Source organism: Paramisgurnus dabryanus, chromosome 5 (assembly GCF_030506205.2).
Source record: "Paramisgurnus dabryanus chromosome 5, PD_genome_1.1, whole genome shotgun sequence".
NCBI lineage: Eukaryota > Metazoa > Chordata > Actinopteri > Cypriniformes > Cobitidae > Paramisgurnus > Paramisgurnus dabryanus.
Window position 1 is genome coordinate 15,280,522 of NC_133341.1, and position 23,735 is coordinate 15,304,256.

Genomic DNA, 23,735 nt, shown 5'->3' on the forward strand with positions numbered 1-23,735 from the left:
TGTCAGTTAACTTAAACAACATAATAAAAACGTTGCAGCTAAATTATTTTTAGTTCATTAAAGTTTATTATACACCTATGATTTGTTGTTATGTAGGTTCAATCAATAGTGCAACATGGTTTTTTAAGTAATACTTTTTATGAACAGTTTAAAGGTTTATTGTTCCTTGTATCATCTAGTGAACAAGCAGTGTTTTAATTTGTAAAAGTTAAGTGTAAAATGTAGTAGCCTCTGTAGATCTCCGCTTTTCAGGGTGTGCGCCTTCCCCAAGGAAACAGTTGGGCTTTAGTCTTTTGAAGACTTCTGTCAAAACGGGATCAACAACTCGTTCATTTACATTAAAATCGGGTTGATTCGGCTTTTCCCCACAGATAAGCCGGATTTCTCGTTTCTCAAGCCTTACAAGAGCAAACATCTTAAACCAGCGGTAGGTAATCACGGTTACAAGACAAACACAATCATTCACTGTTCTATAAAAGCGTGTTCACATTTCTAGTCTTAGTCCAAATCTAAATAAGATAATTTGCATAATGTTTATGGAAAATACACAGTTTAGTGCTCTTATTTATTTTTTGACTACTTAAAATCAAAATCATATTTTATTTTAATGTTTACAAAAAATTATCGCAGAACATGCCAAACAGTGACAGTAAAATATGTGTGCTTTCGCTAACTTGCCACGAGGCGGCTCGTTGGTCTAGGGGTATGATTCTCGCTTAGGGTGCGAGAGGTCCCGGGTTCAAATCCCGGACGAGCCCTACTTTTCCGTTTTTCAAAAAAAAAAAAGTTAAGTATTTTCTGATATTTTACTATATATAATATAGCAATTATACAATTAAAACAAATACGCCCACGTCTGTACTATACTTTAAATCTGTTTTTAAAATCAGCCGCCAGTTGTTTATTCAGTTAAACGTTAGCTGAAATTGCTTCAGTGGCGGTCGCGACGCTACTTGACGCACGTTTAATCGAAACAATAGCGCTCTGCGACAGTCCCGCCGGTGTTAATCACTCTAGTCTGATCATCACATAGGTGTGAAAGTTCACAGGTCCCAGAGCAGCCATGCTTGCTCTGAGACAATCAGAAATAACATAACCCTCACCTTTACATGCGGGAACTCTTTCAATCCACGGAAAGGCGACAAACGCTTCTCTTTGATTCCGTTCCTCCTTGCATACAGTCTGCCTTAAAGTGTCGGGACATGCCAGCTTCGTGAATCGTTTGGTTATTGATCTAGCAAATGGGCCATCAGTGGTCGAAACTTTCAACTGGAATTTTAATTGATGTGCATGAATTAGTCAGGATTAAGATCAAACAAACCAGTTTCTTTTCTTTAATGGATCTAGAATAATGAAATGCCCGCGGGGCTCCTAATCCGATCAACAAATCCTGCCATAATCGGAGGTGTAATCAACAGGGAGCAGGAGCATTGTGTGCTGGTACTATTTCAATAAAAACCAAACCAATGAGGTGAAAATAGTGTTGTAATTATGGTTTGATATGATTATTCATAGTTTACAAAAAAGTGAGGTCATGATAGTGAAAGAATTACACGCAAGCTTTTGGCGTCAAAAGTAAATTGTAATGTGTATTTATAATATACAGATAAATGTAGGCCTATACAATATAGAAAATTAAAAATAATTTGTAAATAAAATGTGTATTTCAGTTTGTCGGATATTGGAATGCTCATGAACATTAAAAGAGAGACTGCAAGATGTAAACTGCAAGTTTTTAATTTCATTTGACCTTTAGTTGACCTGGATTGGGACCTGAATTACAATGCAATACAAACACAACTGATACTTGCATTGTCGAAACACTATCACAGCTATACTGTAACACTTATTTTGTAGATAATATTAAAACAATAAAAATAAGTGTGGTAAATTGTTATAACGATACCACGTTATATGAAGGAGGTATTTTTTCCCCAAAATTTTGGTTGTAGTTTAGTTGTATAGACACCTACTAAAATGAAAGCTAATTTCTTTTGACATTTTGGACCTCACATGGCATACATGGGGAGCAATGGGGCCTAAGCTTTAATGTGAGATATATGTATTATTATTATTTATATATATATATTATTATTATTATTAACTGTAAGATCACATCTCTATTCAGGATAACAGAAACACAAATGATTCTGAAATGTATTGACACTGACCGTTGTTTCAATGTCCCTAGGTGTGAATTTCAGAAGGTCTCACCTTGAAACTGTTCTGTAATAGGAGTTCACCTGTTTGAAGCTGTCAGGGGGCTTGAAGACCCTTTAATTCTTACTTCTTTGACTTAATTGTCCTGGGATTTAAACAAAAGCTTAGCACCAAGAGTGTATCCTGTCTTTTGCATTTGTGTGCATAGATAGACTGTAAGACAGAATGTGGAAACAGAGGTGATGAAATCTTCATGTTTTTGAAAGAATGCCATTCGAAGGCGTTATTAGCCATTACGCCACCCTGTAGACTGCTTAACACTGAATACACACAGTCTGAAAAGACTTTCTGATGTTTACACACAATATGGAAGAGAAATTAACACATATATCTTGTTTTAGTGTAAAATTTGAATTAAACTGAATTATTGAAAGCCTTTAACTCTAATGGACACCAGAACTTCTGAAGGGACTCAACTCAAAAAGGTCAAAATCATCTCTGCATACAAACAACAAATAGACTCATATTTAATATTTACAAGATTTTCAATGACACTAGGTGGCACTACACACCGCATAGGAAAAAATATTTGAGAATAAAATCACTCTTTAAAAACAAGCTTTCAAAAACAATTTAATGTGACATAAAAATGTACAAAAAAAGATCTTATGTACATATGTACAGTCCCTGTATAGTTTACAAATATACATTATCTTCAGTAAAACATGACTACTAACAGTATACAAATCATTTACCTACAAAAGGCACACATATCTAAAAGACACACACCAAATACAAAAACTAAAACAAACAGTCGGTCGGATCTGATGTTTAAGAGTAGAAAATATTTAAACAACAAATTTGTTAGAATGCAGTCATATTCAGACCTTCTCCTGTTCTGATCCTGCATGTTGTCTACATTTCCACGTAGGGATGAGGGGGCATACAGTGAGAACCTAAGGGCAGATTACCAGCACTCCTTAAACTCCAGATAATTCCCATGGTTCTTTTTTAAGCCGCTTGTTTCTCACTCTGTACTCTTAAAATGCTGGGTTATAAGACCAACCTAGCTGTTGGGTTAATTAACCCTGAAAATTTCCAACAATTAGTTAAAAAACAAAGCCAGCAGGTTCACCCCTTTTCACCCAATGCTGGGTCAAAAATAACCTATAATTTTTTTGTGAATTTATATTAACTAAACTACACTCACATTATTCTGTTCTTTTCAAAAACCCATTCGATCTTGAACTACGAGGCTGGTAATTGAGTTAACCTATGCTTGTATTTGTGTGCAAAAGGGAAAGACAAAGACTATGTTCAGAATGGAATACTAGCTTACTGTATACTTTGCAGTATATAATGAATACTTTCCACTATTTAAAAAAAACTATGTGAAATGGGACGCATTACGCAATGCATTATTACATGCAACGAAAGAGCTATTAAAAACTGTGTGTGATATTGATTCCAGTTCATCCGTCTCACTGTAGATGTGTGGAACTTTGCATTGTGAAATGTACAGGACTATTCCACATAGTATTATGCCAAATATATTAGATTACCCAGATACTCTATGCATACAAAAACTTAATTCCTTGCACACAATATACATACTACACCAATAGTAAGAGTGGTGTGATAGTATGGTGTCCCGAACAACCAAACTTCTCAGTGCTACATTTAATATACAGGAGCAATGCTGACCCCTGCAGGACACATGTGGTATTTTGTATTCAGAGATGAATCTAGTTTTAGGGGGCATTAAATGATTATAAAGTATGCACGTTCCTGAACTACAGTCATCAGATAGGCTACACACACACACACACACACACACACACACACACACACTGTGACACACACACTCGGTTCTTCCAACAATTTATGAGCAAGAACCACAATAGAACCAGATTACAGAATGTTACATATTGCTAGCATGTTCAGAATTTCAGTACTTCAAGTTGAAAACAGACTGTTTGTTCGTGTGCATGGAAAATCTGAGATAAATGAAGATTCTATGTTTCATATGCATTGCCTTTATCAGTGCTAATTTGAACAGAACAGTACCCATGCTCATTGGCTATTTGTGTTTGTTATGCTTTTTTTGTGAATGTCTGTTTGGAGTAGGTTGCTGCCGGTGTTTTAAAAGCAGAAAACTGTTCATTTTGATCCGTCAGCTCTCAGTAGCTACAGACACACTTATAGCAGGTGCAGTTTGTGTCTTTGGCATTGATTTTACATCTACTCCATGAAGGATAAAGGCAGAAAAAATCCAAAAACATGATCTGTGGCTTTCCTTGAACTACTGAATCACACTTCATCCTGTTTATTCCCCATGTCTGTTGATTCAATTTGTAAGCACACAGATTGATTTCATGCCTGGGGTGATGTTGTGTCTTTAATGTGTGAGGACTGGCAATAAACTTCAGTGCAATGAGAGAGTTTGACCTTGTGGTGAATGCTGGTCAGTGGTGATAAAGCCAATCCTATAGGGAGTGCTGGAGTTTCTCTAAAGATTATTTGCTTGGTGAAAATGTAGAAGAGCCCATTAGATCAAAAATTGCTCTTGACTGGGCATGTCCTTGGGGCTAATGAGACATACTGGCTCAGATAATTCAGTGGGTGTGGTCTGTGAGCACGTTGGCTCGTGCACATCTAACGAGATCTGTGTCCATCTGTGAGATGATTGGCTCAAGTGTGTCCTGTAGCTGGGGCGTCCCCTAGTCGGATGCTGCCAAGAAAGGTTGTGTGGTTGCTCATGGAGATGGAGGTGTCTTCGTACACCATGCGGATGGAGATCCTCTGCCGTGCTCGCAATAAACAGACACCCGCAGTGTAGCAGGTGTTGAATTTGCGCTGGCCGGTCTCAATACTCCGCGTGCAGCGCAAGAATGGAGTCTTATCTACCATCACCTCGTAACTTGCTATGTCTGTAAAGTTCAGGTAATATACCTATTGAACAGAGAAATAGAGAGAGACAGAGAGTAGTAGCTATTAATGTCTAATCTTGTTAAAATTTAAAAAATATAATGTTGTAGAAAATGTAGATTGTATATGTGTGTATAAGGATCAGAGTTAGTCCAGGGACTGTACTCACTTCTACCTGACTATATATAAAGTATGTTCCATCAAGAAGGACCTCCAACTCTCCAGAGCGCGAGTGCATTTTAAACACTCTCTGATGAATTGAGATCATTCTCCAATTCCTCAGCACACCTTCTGACAAATCTCACAAACAGACATCAGTAAATACTCAATCATCTGTTATGGTACCATCGACACACAAACAGACACATGCACACCTCCTTCCATCATTATACACAATAATAAAGTATTTTCTATCCCCTAAATAAGTTTTATTATAAAATATGTGACACTGCCTGTGAAACAACATCTAAAGTCTTTTTGTGATTTACTGTTAAGTACATTTATTCATCCTACATAATGAAAGATTATTCTATGATATATATGTATACATGTATATATGTTTATATATATATATATATATATACACATATATATACATATATATACACACACACACACACACATATATATATATATTAATATGAATTCAATGAGGTAAATCAAATTTTGATTAGAATTTTGACATAATTAGAATATGAGACTTTAGTCTAGATTTCCCAGACTGGCTCAAATATAACACATAAATTGTATATTTTATGAATCAACACATACTTTATCTGATACATACGCACACAAAATATAAATATAAATTCTCACGCATGCGTGGTTGTGCCTATTCAAAAGATCATTATTTAACTCTTACCTTCTTTCACCTGGATTGTGGTCTCTTGACCCTGAAGATGCACCACAGCAGGCTGCAGAAAAACATTATGTGCACATATTCAAAAAAGATGTTCTTTATATGCACACACCTATTTTTACAAACATTTGTACACAGCTGAAGCTACTGGATTCTAAACTCTTTCCCCGCCATTGACGAGTTATCTTGTCAATTAAAATAGAAAAATTTTTCTTGCCAATGATGCATTCCTGATGAGTTTTTACGGTAATCTGAGATTTTGCTATTATCCACTAGATGGCGTTCTTACCCAATTTATAAAAAACAAAGCAAAAACTAATTTTTCACATTTTGTTTTGAAGTTTTGATAATCATTCTGAATCTGATCTCTACAAAATTCCTTAAAAAAATGCAATTATTTCAGCTTTTTGCTCAAAATGTGGTATTTTTTTAAGAAACCTACCCATATTTAAGAGGTTATAAAAAGAGAACAAATAAAGATAGGATGAAAATTTTCATCCCGTATGTTTGAAACTAGAGGGTCTGTTCTTTAATTTGAAATATTTGTATGTTTATATATTTATAGAAAAAAATTCCTGAAAGACGTTTTGTGAAAAATCCTGGGGGCAACTTTTTTAAAAAAGGCTGGCGTGGAATGAGTTAATAAATGAATGATCAAATTGTCCTCTGTGACTGATATATTAAAGGAATAGTCTACCCTTTTGCCATATTAAACTATGTTATTACCTCAACCTAGACGAATTAATACATACCTATCTTTTTTCAATGCGTGCACTGTACAGCGCGTTGTGAATGTGTTAGCATTTAGCCTAGCCCCATTCATTCCTATGGTCAGGGCCGGCCCTGGGCATAGGCGGAATAGGCAAATGCTAAGGGCGCCGCCGACCCCTTGGGGCGTCCGTGCGCCCAAATTATTATTTTTTTAATATATGTATATAAACATTTAACTATAAATATTTATATATTTTATTATATAAATATTTTGCACAAGAAAACAGCAGTTAATAATGAATTATTAGTAGCATGGTATCTCGGAAGATCGTGCTTGTTAAATAGCTCTGTGGCTATACTGCACTGAAGCGGCAGTTTAAAATATAAACCCAGAATTCAACGTCAAGAACAAGAAAACGGAAACAACAATCAGACAGAGACGCGGAATTTACATAATGTTACACAGACCATGTTTAAATTTCAATGTTTCTGCACAGAAATACCAACTTGTTCACTTTGTTTGGTATTAATAAGCTGCGCATTGGAGTGCTGGCCGCGGTGCTGAAGACGCGCTCGGACGGAGTACTGGTGGCAGCACAGATATTTACGTGCAACCTATTGGAAACTATTATTCGTTATTATATAATTATTATTCGTTATTTTACTTTATTACTTCCTCTTAAGAAGAGTTTTGCAATTTTATTTCAATATTTCTCTTTATATAAATACTATTTTGTACTTAAATCTATAATTTCATTATTTTACTAACCCAACTAACTCATCTGAAAAAAATATATCTCTTTACAAAAAAACTTGTTTTCTTCTATTTAAAAGCTGTAATTTCGTTATTTTACTAACCCAACTAATGACTCCTCCACTTTCCAATAGATTGCACGTAGATATCTGTGTATATGTGCCATCACGCGTCTTCAGCACCGCGGGGAGCAGCCAGCACTCCAATGTGCAGCTTATTAATACCAGACAAAGTTGGTATTTCTGTCCAGAAACATTGAAATTTATACATGGTCCGTGTAACGTAATTTAAATCCCGCATCTTGGCCTTATTGTTTTTCTCTTGTTCTTGACGTTCGCTGAATTCTGGGTTTATATTTTAAACTGCCGCTCCAGTGCAATAGCCACAACGCTATTTAACAATGAGCACAATCTCCCGAGACACTACAACATGCTACTAATAATTCATTAATAAGAGCTGTTTTCTTGTACACAATTAAATATTTTAAGTTAAATGTACAGTGTTAAAACATGTAAAAAAGACAAGATTTTAACAATGTCAAGATCAAATGCCTGAGTAACAGGGTATTGTGTGTATGTGTTTGTGTGTTTGTGTGTGTTTCCAAAATATTTTCAAAATAAAGAAAAACAAGACAAAGCTGTGCAGTTTGTTTCTGTGTAAGTTATGAACAAAATGATTGGAACACAATTGTGATTCTGTGATTCTAAAGGGCACCAGGTGAAATCTTGCCTAGGGCAGCAAATTGGCCAGGGCCGGCCCTGCCTATGGTACCAAAAAAAGTTTTATTTTGTGGCACCATACTTACTGGTATAACTCCTCATGTAACAGTCTTTAAATAGGGAAAACACGGAAGTGCTTGGTGACTTTCCTGTTTGGTACCATAGGAATGAATGGGTCTAGGCTAAATGCTAACACATTCACGACGCGGTGTACATTGCACGCATTGAAAAAAGATAGGTATGTATTAATTCGTCTAAGTTGAGGTAATAACATAGTTTAATACGACAAAAGGGTAGACTATTCCTTTAATTTAAACAGAAAGCCAAAGTTACTGTCAATCAGAAAAATGATCAATGCAATGGAGGAGACACAATACCTGTGAATCTCTGTATTTGCTTCTCTCTGCACCACCTGTTGATACAGAACAAAACAAGAAAAATTCAAGAAAAAGACTTTTCATAAGCTGACTATCCTTTCCCACATGCTTGTCATTTAAAACAAAAGCATTTACCTAACTTTTCTTGTAAACATAATACACTTAAAAATATAATTGAATTTTCTGTAATTGCCTCCTGACTTTGTGTCCTGCCTCATGACATTATAGATATAAAGCAGGATTGTGAACTCAGTAACTTTATAGTCCATCCTTACTAGGTATAGTTAGTTAGCTAGCTAGCTTGGTTTGATTGTGTGTAAAGGTTAACCTGAAGGTCCCTGTGGCCCAGGTGGACCTTGTAGTCCAGGTGGCCCTGCGGGTCCAGGAGGGCCCGGTGGGCCTGATGGTCCCATTGCATTACTCCCTGGGATCCCCGGTATCCCTGGTATACCAGGAGGGCCTTGTGGACCAGGTGGACCTGGAGGTCCTGGAGTGCCAGGGGGTCCTTTCTTGCCTAAAAGAGAGAAACAATACAAAAGAGAAAACTATTAAAATGTAAACACAACACAATCTTCTATTACTGTGTTAATATGGCAATACAAAATTAAGATAAATTAAATGTATATATATTTAATATATATAATTTTCTGTTACTTTTCATGTGCTTTGTAAACACTGTACACAAAACAATCAGTTTTACTTGAAACAAAACACTTGCAAACTGTCACTCAATATTTATTAGCATGAATAGAGAAGAAGCATACGCAATAGAATAATGTGGAAAAACATTACCCTTTTTTCGCTCTTTCTTTTTTCCATTAGATTCTGAAATAGAGAATAAGCAGCAGGAGACAAGAAAAAACCAATTAGAAATGTATCATTACACATTCTCAACTGATAGTCTGTCACAATTCAGGGAAATGTTTATTCTAAACTTTTGGTTCCATTTCCAGAAAAGCAGATATTTCATTTAAAGAGACAATCTGTCAGGAAGCATCCAAGGTTTTTGCAAGCGAGAAGAAAAGTACAACGTTCCAAAACGTTGAAACCCTAGAAGAACCAAAAAAATGAACACTAGTCTTTTAACCGAAACAAACTCCCTGAGTGTTTCGCCATACACAATTATGTATATGCATGTAGCTTCATATTAAATACATGTTGGTTTTGAACAACAAGCTGGATATAACACAACTGAAGAATCACATGGTGATTTGCGAATCAAAACATATCTACTAAAAACCTGTTTGTGTGTGTGCGCGCATGTGTATCAAATTAAGCAAATCCATAATAACCATGTTGGACAAAATCAACAGTTGTATGGATTAAAGAGCAGTCTAAACACTGAGAAAAACATACAAGTGTGTTCCCAAAGCCTGAGGTCACTCTGTGCTTATGTTGGCCAATATTCTGAGGTTCCTTTCCTTTCACAATAAAACTACTTCAACTCATTTGTAAATGACTTGCTGCTTTTGTGTTGTCTGGTGGGCTTTGCACGCGATATTATTTTTATCTAAAAGGAAATTATATTAAATTTGAAAAAAGAACTTGCTGTTTTTAATCTTTTCCCTAAAATCCTAAATTTTTTCTCCTCACTTTTCATCAAAACAACAAAGTAAAAAGAGGGAGGGAGAAAGAGAGAGGTTTTTGTTGGGTAGACATCACAAGAGCTGATTTACATTACAACATACGCAAACATAAAATCAAATAAGCATAACAAATAAAATGAACAACAGGCGTGTAAAACATATCCTCCACCTGTCTTTAGTCTCTGTCTGCAGAGCTCTACATTATCTTTATACAACATTCAAGGGTGAATTCACTAAACAGTTGTGCCATTTTAGTGTTTGTATACCATCTAATTGTGTTTTCTGGGGCGGGGGGTTACTGTTACCAATTACAATATGATGAGAAACATCAAGTTACTTTATGACTATGAATATATGGGTATATAAAAGTTGCAGATTTTCTAAAGGAAATTACAATAAATAAATAAATATAAATTTACAATAGTAAACATAAAATTACTTTATTTATTTATTTTTGGTAATTTGCATTGTAGCAAAGCAGCTTTGCATAAAACTTTAAGATCTGTAAGCAGATAAATAGAAATAAACTAAATGTAAATAAAAAAATAACACTATCAGTACAATATTTCCTTCTTAATATGCTAAACAAACATTAAGGCCACCAGATAAACTGTTATTGTTTGAACACTGTCAGACAAAAATGGTCACAAAGGCCCTAATTTGTCCCATTTAGGTACAGATATGTACATACATTTACCTTTGAGGTACTAATATGCACTTTTTGCTACCAATATGTACTTCGCATGTACTACAAATATGAAGGTGTAAAAAGGGTACCACCACAGTGGAGGTAGGGCAGTGGTTCTCAATTTTTTCGGTGTGCGAAACCCCCCCACACTGTGTACGTTGCATCCCTTTGTTCCCTGTGCAAAGAATATTTTTGGCATAAAACATTCTACAACTTATAATTTTATTTCAACAAAACATGTTAAATTATACAGTGTAGTGTTGTTGGTTAGAAGCCTTATTTTCCTAAGGTTTAATTACATAGAATTTATGATAAACTTAATTTATTTTATAAAATGTCATAAAACTGGGTCCACCTGGCACAGGCCCCCAGTTTGAGAACCACTGAGAAAGGCATCATTTTATTTTCTCACAGTGTACATCAAAACCTTTTTAATATTTACACAATCTGAACCACTTTTCATAAAATGCCAAAATCAAAAATGTTTACAAAACAATGCTTTACAAAACTTGATTTACAAAATATTTGTATTTTAACCACATGAGCCTAACCTGAGCCGATCATGTATCAAATAAATCCCAAACTGAAGAACAGAATCACATCAAGTGGTTTTCTTGAAGTGATTATCACAGGTTTTGTTTGACAAAACTCCCTCTGCTGGTGACGGTGAACCTCGAGTGCTCAGATCCCCGGCCAAATTTTTCATTCATATTGAAGCTGAATTTTTATTTCATATGTTAAGGCTGACGTGATTGAGCCAAACAACATGTCAAACAATCAAAGCTTAAGAATGTGATAAGCGCAGTAATGAGAGCTTTTAACTGCTGAAATAACTGCTTTTAACTGTCTGCATGTGTGCGTGTTGGCCTACATGAAAACCATGTACGTTTAAAGAATTTCGAGGGAGTTACTTGACAGTGGTATGCCTGTGTTTGTTTTAAATGGGAAAAAAGAACGAGTGTTAAAAGTCTTTAATGAATGGAACAAATTAGCATCAAAGACAGCCATTATTGGAACCATATTTCACACCAAACATCCAGCTGCACTCACATACGCGCCGACCACCATCTGTACATTCACAAGTGCATGTTTATGAAGCCAAAAGCAACAAAGTGTTTGAGTTTGTGTAAGTTCATGTGTAAATGTTCTGACCCGTGAATCTGGGAATTAGAAAAAGAGACAATATGGAGTGCAACAATTCCTATAAAATGGCTTATTATTGAATAAATATCTTATTAAATTTGCATATCATATCAAACATGCACAAATGCAAAGTTTATAATCCATAAAAACTCACAAGTACATAATAGATTTTTCAGTAACATTAAAAGGATCTGCAACATAACACAGGGTTTAAAACATCTGTTGCTACCCATGTCTTCTTAACACTTTAACCTCCTGCATATATTATAGATCAGTGGCCCTTAATTTGAATTAAACAGAACATATTAAATTATACAATGTAGTGCTGTTGGTTAGTAGTTTCCTTATTTTTTTCTGAGGTTTAATTAGACAGAAATTATGAAAAATTTATGTATTTTAAATTGTCATAAAAGTGGGCCCCCCTGGCACCATCTCGTGGCCGTCTGCCCCCCAGTTTGAGAACCACTATAAATGGACATTATAAAAAATCACTAAAAAAATCACTTTAAATCACTAATATGCAGTGAAATGCGGTTTTGGACTGGTTTTGCACACACAGATTGACACTAGATGGAGTAACTCACACATTAATACATCCTAATATAGTCATTTTCCATGAAAATGTCATTCACTTTTTTGTATTAAGCCTTTTAAAACAACAACAATGCGAGTTATAATGTATGTTGTGTGTGTGTGTTCAAAATGATTAATTTTTTGTATTAAGCCTTTTAAAACAACTACAATGCGAATTATAATATATGTTGTGTGTGTGTTCAAAATGATAATTGTTTGTATTAAGCCTTTTAGAACTACTATATATTTATTATAATTATAATAAATATTATAATTTAAAAAATCGATTTTGCGATTAATCGTTTTTCTAAACGTGGTCGATTCAGAATCGATTTATTTCTTTCATATTTATTTCCGCAAACATTGAAAATAAGATTAATATTAATCTAATTACTAGTCTTCTTCACTAGATGTCACCCTCTTTTTTGCCTTGCGTGATGTTACCAAGGCAGCGAGAGGCGAGCCTGTCATTCATTCATTCAGTGCTTAAAATAGTGTTTCAGGTGCTTCATCGACGTTGATGCCACCTTCACATATAAAGTCAGAGGTTTGGAAGCATTTTAGATTTTGTAAGCAAGACGACAACGTTAGTGTTGTGGCTTTTAACTTCTTTTTATTAATTACCCACTTGTAAACTGCTCTTCACTTTTATTAATATAGTATTTGTATTAAATCTATATTCATTGAGTTGAATCGAAAATTAAGTATAAAAACCAACCCGAGAACCGGAATCGAAAATCGAACCGAAAGCTTGTGATCCGAAATCGAATCGATCTGGAACATCTGAATCGATACCCAGCCCTAGTTATAATGCATGCTGTGTGTTCAATATGATAAATAAATATGGCCTATAGTTTTAAATACACACACTGGTACGTATGCAATATCAATAACATTATGTTTAGGGATTTATCAGGGCTTGATCTGTGCTGCTGTCTGGATCCGAATCAAACACAGAGATTTACTGCTCAGCATATTACAAGCCTTGTTTTCTGTATTCATCTACATCACACCTGAATGTGTTTTTGAAAATCCATTTGTTTGTAAAACTTTTGGAGTGAGGACAAAGACGGTCCTTACTTTCTTGCACCCCTTTAAAGGCCTAAGACTTGGGTTTGAATTGGGTTATGGTTAGGGTAATTGTAAAGGAGTAGGGATTGGATTACATCTATGAGTGTCTTCACAAAGATAGCATACGAACTAATTTGAAAAAGAAATCTTCAGACGGATTCTTCAAAAGCATCCGATGTCTGCGGAAAGACATGATTAGATTTTAATGCTTGAGTAGCTTAAGGGCAGATCCCTAAACTTAAACCTCTGGGTTCAATGTTTGATCGCTTCTTAATGTACACAACCTCAAAGGGACCAATCAAATCAGACGCATGGGTGTTCACGCAACTGTCCAGCTCTGTTTTCATGACACTTTATCGGTTTATGGTTCAGCTCACAAACTCATTTACCTTAGACATTTGAGTCTGATGTTGTATTCGATTAACGTCTAACCTCTCTCACTGGAGGGATTTGGAAGTCCATTAAACAGGTCTGTTTTATGCATAGTCAGATCTCTGTAACAGATCTTCCTTCTGGTGCTAGCAGTGTGCATGTCCGGATGCGATTCAACAAACCTATTTGTGTGTGTAGACATTTACAGCACTGGCAGCATTAATGTTGTTGGTTCACGGTGGTTCCTGCCAGATATTCTCTTAGGCCCATTAGCCGATTTTGAGGCCTGAGCACCATTTACGTAGTTGCCGGAGAATCAAAGAGAGCCGTTGCACGCGACCACGTATCCCGGAGGTGGAATGCTAACAGCATCAGTGACTCAATTCCTCGCCGACCCTCTGATAACATCCAACCAGGTTAATATCATCGATTAGTTGGTGGGACGGATACTCTTGGCCTTCCCAGTGGAACGGATCAACTGCTAGCCAAGGCAAATGGCGATTTTTATCTGAGGTGATTGTGTAACAGAGGTTTTTTTATCGGTTATAATTTGATACAATTTAGATTTTTTAATCAATAAAGCTGTGGATTAACAGTTAGTTAACTCTCTCTAAATATATCTGACCCTGCCTGTGAAATTCAGTGTCATAATCCAATTATTTCACATTAACATGGCCTTAGTCAATATTAAAAATATCAAGGTTACATTTTCTCAGACTGTTCTTTACATTATGGAGCATGATTTTATGTAGTAAAATCACAAAAAAAGGACTTCTTAATGGGATTTGGAAATCTGTTCAGGTGTTCACATTACAATTTCTCAACACAGATCACAAAGATCTGATCCAAATGATCTATTGGAAATAAACTCAGTCATAATGCACTTTAACTTTTAATCATATACTATCATCCAAATATTAAATATGCATTATAGGTTATGCCAGTGGTTCTCAATTTTTTTTCGGCATGTGGCCCCCGTGTACAGTGCATCCCTTCATGCCCCCCCAAACAAAATGTATGAAATAAAACATTCCATAACTTAAAATTTGAATTAAACAAAACATATTTAATTATAAAATGTATTGCTGTTGGTTAGTACTCTGATTTTTCTGAAGTTTTATTACACAGAATGTATGATAAATTCATGTATTTTATAAAACTGGGGCCCCCCTGGCACCATCTCAGGGTGCCATGGCCCCTAGTTTGAGAACCACTGGGTTATGCAAAGGCTCAAAATAACCTCAAAAATAAATCTCATTTACGGTAATTAAATTTTTTAATATAATTGTGGACAAATTATAAAGATTAAAAGTTATTTTGAATCTCATTTGTCTCAAAACAAGAGTCCTATAAGAATTTCTGTTCAAATCAAGATTTTATATACATTTATTTATTTATTTAGGAAGCAGATGTGCAAAACGCCGTCTGTTTGTCATTTTGCAAAAACAAATCTTTTCAGGAAGATACAAAACTGATGCAATAAGTCATAATGTTCATAATCTGACTGTATCCCCCATACACACAAGTATATCTGCAGAATATCAGTCATCTGACACTCTGCTACATATCGGCTTCAGCACCGGTAATCAAAAACATGTGAATGTGTTAGACTGAATATTTGAACAGTGTTTGTGTACTATGCGTGTGAGTTATCTATGTTGTATCAGTATTTAGTTTGGCACATCACACACACAGGTGCAAAAGCTGAAACAGTAGAAGCTCCGATCTGAGCCAGTCACTGCACAGCCGTAATCAAAGCCAAAACCACCTGCCAATCAAACATCTGCCAACTGGAGCCAATCACGGCCACGGAAAGAGGAGTAGGTAACCAAAGCAGCACGAGAACGAGTGAGAGAGATGCAATATTGGTTTGTTATAAGCTACTACAATGGAAAAAAGAGAAAGATTTCACATATAAACTACTGGTGAGCACAGCATCAACCGATAATGAGTAAGATCTAAGGAATGAACGAGAGAGAGAGTGAAAGAGAGAGAGATGAGAGAGAGAGAGAGAGAGAGAGAGAGAGAGAATGATTAAATGAAGGAAATGCATCTTGCTCTGAACTTTAAACCACATCAAAGAAAAATGCTGGCAATCTCACAGACCTTATACTTACACATGTATACACACACGTAACAACACACTGTCTTAATATAAGCTCCAAATTGCATGAATACCAACACACGTACAAAGGTTTTTTTTACCTGAACGTTTGGTGCGATGAATGACTGTTTCCAGCTCTTGCATATGATCCTTCCATCTGCCCTGTGAGGATGAAGAGATGATTTTTTTTTAATACAGTGCTGAAAAATACAATGAATTCATGGAGCCATTTCAAAGGATTTTACATTTGCACTCTAGGTTAAATCAAAGCAAAGACGTGATCAATGAAACCAATTCTTCATAAAGTAAATGTCATCATGTAAACCAAAACTACACATACACTACACCTCTGCTGAAAGACAACGCTCTGAACATAATGAAAAAAATGGCGAGACTGTCTGTGTGTGTGTGTGTGTGTGTGTGTGTAGATTGAGAAACCCTGTGGATTTACAACAGTAAGAAATTCCTTTGGAATGATCAAGCACACAAACACACACATACACGCACAAAGTCTTGCTTGAACTTAAGGAATTATATATAAGGAAATAATTGTACCCCTGTCTTAACCTAAGATAAACACACGCATGAACACATGGAAAATCATTGAAAACAGGGCGATATTGCTGTAAGCCTAACACACACACACACACACACACACACACACACACACACACACACACACACACACACACACACACACACACACACACACACACACACACACACACTAAAGTACACACAATTTTAATACAGTAGTAACATGACACTAATAACATATACCATGCAAGGTGCTCAAAGTTCCTTTAGAAACCACCACAGTCCAATAACTGTATTATTAGGGTACCATATCCGAAAACATGTAATTACAATAACACCATGCCCAAGAAAACCCACGGTAGTTTAAATCTTGTGCGGAGAAACAAAAGATTTTTAGCAAAGTCTAATTAGAGACAGAGGTTAGGCTGAAGCTCATTAAAGATATAACATGAGTTGCACATGATCTGCATTACTGTTCCTTGATATCAGACACTGAATATCTTTTACAGGGTTTTGTGCATGTTAACCCCTACAATATTTTCTGTTTAAAGACACGCATAATAGCAAAGTTTAAACACATTTTTAGCACATAGTTGATTGACAGGTAAGTAGTCGCTGTTGTACAGAACAGATTAGCATATATACTACACATGCATACGTTTTTGACTGCCTCTTAATGTGGTTTGAGTGATCTGACCACAAAACAATTTTGTATTTTAATACCTGATGGGATGGGGTCTGTAAATGGATGGGGTCAGCCAGCGAGAGAGAGAGAGAGAGAGAGAGAGAGAGAGAGAGAGAGAGAGAGAGAGAGAGAGAGAGAGAGAGAGAGAGAGAGAGAGAGAGAGAGAGAGAGAGAGAGAGAGAGAGAGAGAGAGAGAGAGAGAGAGAGAGAGAGAGGGAGAGAGGGAGAGAGGGAGAGAGGGAGAGAGAGAGCAGCAGTAGCAAATGTCTCTCTATTTGTGTGAGTAAGACCTGCTTTGTTTCACACAAGAATTGTGCTACTACATCTAGACTGACATTGTCATCCTCAACGGTTCTCCTTATTCTTTTGTGATTGTTTAAGGGAGAATAGTTTAAATTCAATGACACACATACAGCAGAGTTAGCAAGGTCATGCAGCGGTTGGAAAAAAAGAGTTGAAATTCATGTTATGGTGATCATTTACCCATACCGTATGTATTTTGAAAGATGTCTTTAAGCATTTTTTTGAGTTGGCAGACACTCTTATCCAAAGCATACATGTGCTCCTGGGCACCCACAACATTTGCGCTGCTAACAGAATATTACCAATTAAAGGGAGAGTTCACCCAAAAATAAAAAATTCTGTCATCATTTACTCACACTCATGTTGTTACAAACCCACTGCATTTTGCAGTTCGGGCGGCCCGCCTAAGCTGGGAAACCCTGCCGCCTTAACTAGGTCGTCAAAAAAAAAATATTGTCAAGTGAATCTCGGAGAATAGCATGGAGGCGCTTCACACCGCGAGCAGGCACGCGCAACACACGGCCGAAATGAGAAAGACGTTGTCCGGACCATCACTATCTGGAGGATAACTAGCCAGTTGATAAAACATCTCGAAGAATAGCACGGACGCGCTTCACACAGTGAACTATAGTTGGTGGTTTTGCTAGGTTCCCTTTCAGTCGGTCACTACGACGTCACGTCGTGACCGACGAATTGGGAACTCGCTTAGAGAGACCAATCTGCTTCGAATACTACTAAAACGCCAATGAACTTGGCATTGAGATATTTGCATAATGCTGGCGCCGCCCCGCCAGGTGCGTATATAAGCCACAGGTGCAAATATGGAAATTAGCTTTTTTCGCTTCGAAAGCCGGCATTATCTGCTACTGAGAAGCTACTCTCTGCTCTTCTGGGAACGGTTGCTGAAGTTGATTGACAAGCAGTACTGACACAGCGGACGCTCGCAGTATTCCACTGCTCTGCATATTTTTTGTTTTGAGTTTAGTGTGTGCGTTGCCTCTCCCTGTGCGCATCATCAGCTGAGCACCTAAAGAGTGATTTCCCTAAAGAGTGATACGTGAGAGCTCTGTGTCTTTTTAAAGACAGCCACTCTCTCGTATATTCGGAGATCAGCGTCCTTTTCAGGATAGCTTTTCCTCCGTGCGATCTTGGATGCGAGAAGTACAGGGATTCCAGTGACGGTCACGAGCGCTGTCTTCGTGCTATGGCATCGAGCACTCCGAGGCTGCGTTCGTGGAAAGCTCTTGCTCTCTCTGTGAGAGCATAACCCTCTTGGATTGCGGAGACGACTGTCGTTTCTACGGGAACGACGTCCGCGCCTTTGCAGTGCTGAACGCCGCCATGGTGCGGCTGTCAAGCGCTCGCAGGACGCTCTTCGCATCACTATGCTGAGTAGGACGGAGGATGCGTCCTTCACCTACCGGCCTTCTCATCCTCAGCCGGTTGAGGCTCCGGTGGAGACTGCAGAGTCGTGTTCTGCGATTCTGCCGAATCCATTGGACCTCCTTCTGGTCCCGTCACTTCTGCAGCATCAGAGGGGTGCCCATTTTTTCCCTCCGAGGCGGAGTCGTCCCGGAGATGGCGGCCGTGCCCGCTCGAGCGGCGGAAACGGTAGAGTTGGAGGGGTTAATCCCTCTCCGCCCGAACCGTCCCGCCCACATGATTGGTACTTCGGAGCTGTCCGGGCCTCTACGGTCCTCACCTCCTGTGCCTGCCTTTCCCGACGGCACGAAGAGCTGACGTGATTTGCGGCCGTCTCGGCCGTTCAGCTTCACCCCTCATCTCCCTCACTAACGGAGCCGCTAAGGGGGGATCCCTTCAGTTGAGCGGGGGGTTGCGATGCAGCTGCGTTCCTGGAGGGACCACCCAACCCTTCCCTCCCGTGTTTGTATAGACAGTCGTCCGGTTACGGGCGCTGCCCATCAGGCATGCGGAGACGCGGCTTCAGCCCTGCACGCATTAACGTACTGCAGGTTCACCAAACGAGGCTTTAGAGATATACGAGGGAAGCCGCGACCTTCAGTCGTGCGATGTCCACCACAGTGTTCAAGATCGCCACCCTTGGCTATGTCTGGCTTATATGACGGAACAACTTCATGAATGCTCCTGTCTCACAGACCGGCCTCTTCGGCGAGCCCGGGGAGTCGTACAGCTCCGCTGCGCAGACTGAGGCGATCTCCTAGGTCGTGCCCCGGCGGATGAGAGCTGCCCTGGTCCACCAACGCCGGCTCCTCAGTCTGCCTCTCGCCGTCCGCGTTCTGCGGCGGCCACCTCCGTTCCCCTCCTCGGACCCCATCTCGGCAGCGCAGGGGAACCGGTCGTCAGCAGCTCGCCCCGCCCGCTTAGCCGCTTCCCGTGAAAATCGGGAGTTTAAGTGGCCAGAGACGGGCGACCCGGAGTGGCAGAGGATCACTCTTCAGGAGACAGTGATTCGCTCCTTCCCCCGGTAGAGGGTCGGGTGGAAAATCCTTGGTTTGCATATGTTCCACCGGCTGTCCAGCCGGTACCCACTTAACCACACATAAGAGTGCATTCCTCTTTCCTCTCCAGGTCTCCGGAGGATCGAGAGAGCCGTGGGCGTACACCTGCTCACTCTACCTCTCCTCTATCGCCAGCGGGTGTCCTGAGGATTCCGAGCTCTCCACTGAGCAGACCGGACCACCAGCACCCTCATCGGAGTCTGCGCTCTCCGCAGAGGAGACCAGACGACCGTCACCCTCAGCGGGCTCAGGTCAGTGTCTCACACACACATACTGTAGATGTTTATGCTGTCACAGCAGACGCACCGGCAGTATCACCTGTCTCGCTTCGCTGCCCCACCGCGGGTACTTCGGTAGTGTCGTTAATTCTCCTCGTACGGTTCCGGGATGCTTCGCTTCAGTTCCCAGCCCGTCTCGTTGGGTTTTACGCACTATCCGCCTCGGTTACGTAATACAATTACCGGCACTCCCCCAAATTCTCGGGCATTCGTTTCACTATAGTGAAAGCGTCCGATGCACATGTACTGCGTGCAAAAGTCGATGTCCTGCTGGCGAAGGACGTTTCGAGCCGGTCCCTCTTACCGAGAATGATGATAGGGTTTTTCCAGCCTTTATCTCATAGTACCCAAAATACGCGGTGGATTACGACCGATTTATTTACGCACCGGCTCTACAAGTGTGATCCTTTAGGATGACACGCCGAGGCTCGTATTTCAATATTCAGATCGGTTTGCAGCATAGACCTGTAGACGTGTACTTTATGTGTCCATCTCCCCTCGCCTTAGACCGTTTTTCGCTCTGCGTTCATGGAGTGGACATACTAATACTAAGTACACCATTCGAGCTGTCTCTCTCTCCCCGTGTCTCCATGAAAGTGCTAGTCATGGCATTAAAATATCAGAGAGAGAGAGCGTTGTTCGTATTCTGCTTATATTGACGTCAACTATAATGGCTCGTTCTCGGCAGACGTGCGCGAACACAGAGATTTAATGCTTCAGCATCTCGCTCGTTTAAGTCATCAGGTCAGCTGGGAAAAGAGCAACTTTGCCCCGTGCAGAGGATCCTTTTTGGAAATAGACTCGATCGATTTATTGGCGTGTTTTACAAGAGCGCGCAACCAGTCAGTTCTGACTTGCCTCGGTTTAATTCGAGGGAAGTACGCGGTCCCTCTGAAACAATTTCAGAAGCTCTTGGACATATGGCAGCATGCTGCGGCTGTGACACTGCTCGAGCTGCTTCATATGAGACCGCTTCAGCATTGGTTTTACGATCGAGTCTCGAGGAGAGTGTGGCGCAACGGCATACACTGTGTAACCATTACACCTGCGTGTCATTTCAATTTTACCCCGTGGCAGACCCAGCATTTCCGATAGCAAGATATGCCCCTGAGTCGGGTCTCCTGGCATTCTGTAGCACATACAATGCCCCCAGCACGGGATGAGCAGCCACGTATGACGGGCTTGCAGTCTCAGGGGTGTGCATAGCACCCCAACTGCCGCGAGCGGTGCGCTGTATATCTGGGACTTGTACGCTCCGCTATGGAGATGCGAGGGAAGGATGTATTAGCCGACACCGACAACATTGCGACTGTTGCGTTATTTACCGTTAAGGCGGTTTTTGCGCTCTCGTCACCTGTCGCATCTCGCTCGTCATCTCCTCCTTTGGAGTCAGAAGCATCTGAGGTCCCTTCGTGCCATTTACATCCCGGGTTCGCTCAATACAGCGGCAGACGCGCTTTCTCGAGCTGCGCGCCCCGGTGAATGGCGACTCCACCCCCAGACGGTCCAGCTAATTTGGAAGAAGTTTGGTCGTGCGCAGATATATCTGTTTGCGTCGCCGGACGATACCCACTGTCGCCGGATTTTATTCACTAACCGAGGGCAGCCTCGGCGTGGATGCGTTGGCACACAGCTGGCCGCGGGGGACGCGAAAATACGCATTCACTCCAGTGAGCTTAATTGCACAGACACTGTGCAAAGTCAGGCAGGACGAGGAGAGCCTTTCGTTAGTCGCCCCATACTGGACGACCAGGAATTGGTTTTCAGAGTTAACGCTCCTCGCGACAGCCCCTCCCTGGCGAATTCCCCTAGGAAGGACTTTCTTTCTTTAGGAAGGGGCACATTATGGCACCCGCGCCCCGACCTGTGGGATCTCCATGTATGGTCGTTGAGTGCGCGCAAGGTTTAGGTGATTTATCGCTAGCGGTATCTAACACCATCGACGCGGTACGAGCACCGTCCACATGACGGGCTTACGCGCTTAAATGAAACCCTTTTCGTCACCTGGTGCTCTTCGCAACGCGAGGACCCCAGAGAATGCTTAACATTGTGCTTTTATATATCCTCAACATAGGTTAGATGGTAGGCTGTCACCCTCCACCATTAAAGTTGATATCGCCGCTATTTCTGCTCATCACTCGCTTATTAACGGCAGATCAGTTGGCAGCATGATTTGGTTATTAGATTTTAAGAGGCGCTCGCAGGCTAAACCCCTCGCGCCCTCCCTCTATTCCTCCTGAGACCTGTCCATGGTGCTGAAGCCCTACTACAGGTTCCGCGTTCGAGCCTTTGCAGTCTGCGAGTCTGAAGTTTTTGTCAATGAAAACTCTGACCCTGCTAGCATTGGTCTCCGTGAAGAGAGTAAGGAATTTACATGCATTCTCTGTTGACGATTCGTGCCTTCAGTTTGGTCCTGCTGTCTCACTGAGACCCAGACCAGGCTACGTGCCCAAAGTTCCCACCACTCCCTTCAGAGATAAGGTGGTGAGCTTGCAAGCGCTGCCCCCCGGAGGAGGGCAGACCCAACCATGGCTTTATTATGCCCCGTACGAACGTTACGCATCTACGTGGATCGCACACAAAGCCTTAGGACCTCAGATCAGCTCTTTGTTTGTTATGGTGGTCAGCAGAGAGGGAAAGCTGTCACTAAGCAGAGGATGTCTCATTGGATAGTTGATACTATCGCCCTTGCTTATAATCTGCAGGGCATTCCTTGTCCATTTAATTTGAGAGCTCACTCTACTAGAAGTGTTGCCTCATTTTGGGCATTCGCTCGTGGTTCCTCGCTAACAGACATCTGCAGAGCTGCTGGTTGGGCGACACCTAATACGTTCATTAGATTTTAGTGTTCGTGTCGAGCCTGTCTCCTCTCGTGCCCTTTCCTCGTTAGGGGAAGCACAGAGAACAGGCTCGCAGGTCGGCTTGCAGCCTCCGACTGCTGCTCCAAACTGAGCTCAGTATGGAAGGCCACCAAGGCAAAAACGCGTAATAATTTGTTTTGCCTTCCTCCGCTGCCTTGGCAGCCTGATGTTGCGGAGCATCCGCTGCCAGCCTCTCACTAGCTGCATCTTCGCGAACCTGTGTTTGGCTCGGGCATCCACATTGCGTCCCACCGGGTTCCTTTGTGAGAATTTTTCCGTGGGGTTAATCCTACTAGCCCACGTTTCCCTCAGCAGAGCACTGCTTTGCTTACACAGCCACGGCTGTCATTTTTACCTCAACTACGGTTGACTTTCGCCCACCAATAGCCCTTAACAGGGCGGTGGCTTCCGCAGCGTCCCTATACCGCTCAGATAGGGCGCTTCCCAGTCGCTAGCACTACTGTGGGGTTAAAGGAACATCTAGTGCCCGGCCTTCTGCCTTAAAACCTAATTCTCCTTATCCTTAAGTGGAACCGGAGGGCTTTA

The 23,735-nt window shown here is 40.3% G+C and overlaps 1 protein-coding gene and 1 non-coding gene across 4 annotated transcripts in view; one reads left to right on the forward strand and one right to left on the reverse strand.

Moving 5' to 3' along the window:
- The first annotated feature begins 686 nt into the window (after nt 1–686).
- On the forward strand, nt 687–758 carry trnap-agg (transfer RNA proline (anticodon AGG)). The gene has a single exon. It is a non-coding gene; the product is annotated as a tRNA-Pro (tRNA).
- Nucleotides 759–2,848: 2,090 nt separating this feature from the next.
- Nucleotides 2,849–23,735, reverse strand: part of eda (ectodysplasin A) — a 73,629-nt gene continuing 52,742 nt past the window's right edge. Inside the window, exons 2-8 of one of the 3 annotated variants that reach the window (XM_065266935.2) lie at nt 16,147–16,207; nt 9,301–9,333; nt 8,837–9,022; nt 8,509–8,543; nt 5,951–6,002; nt 5,258–5,379; nt 2,849–5,112 (exon numbers count right to left, since the gene is read on the reverse strand). In XM_065266935.2, the coding sequence (XP_065123007.1) occupies nt 4,852–5,112; nt 5,258–5,379; nt 5,951–6,002; nt 8,509–8,543; nt 8,837–9,022; nt 9,301–9,333; nt 16,147–16,207 (750 nt within the window). In that variant the 3' untranslated portion in view covers nt 2,849–4,851. Of the gene's footprint in view, nt 5,113–5,257; nt 5,389–5,950; nt 6,003–8,508; nt 8,544–8,836; nt 9,023–9,300; nt 9,334–16,146; nt 16,208–23,735 lie in introns of all 3 variants that reach the window. The other 2 variants (XM_065266934.2, XM_065266933.2) reach the window with 2 other exon arrangements.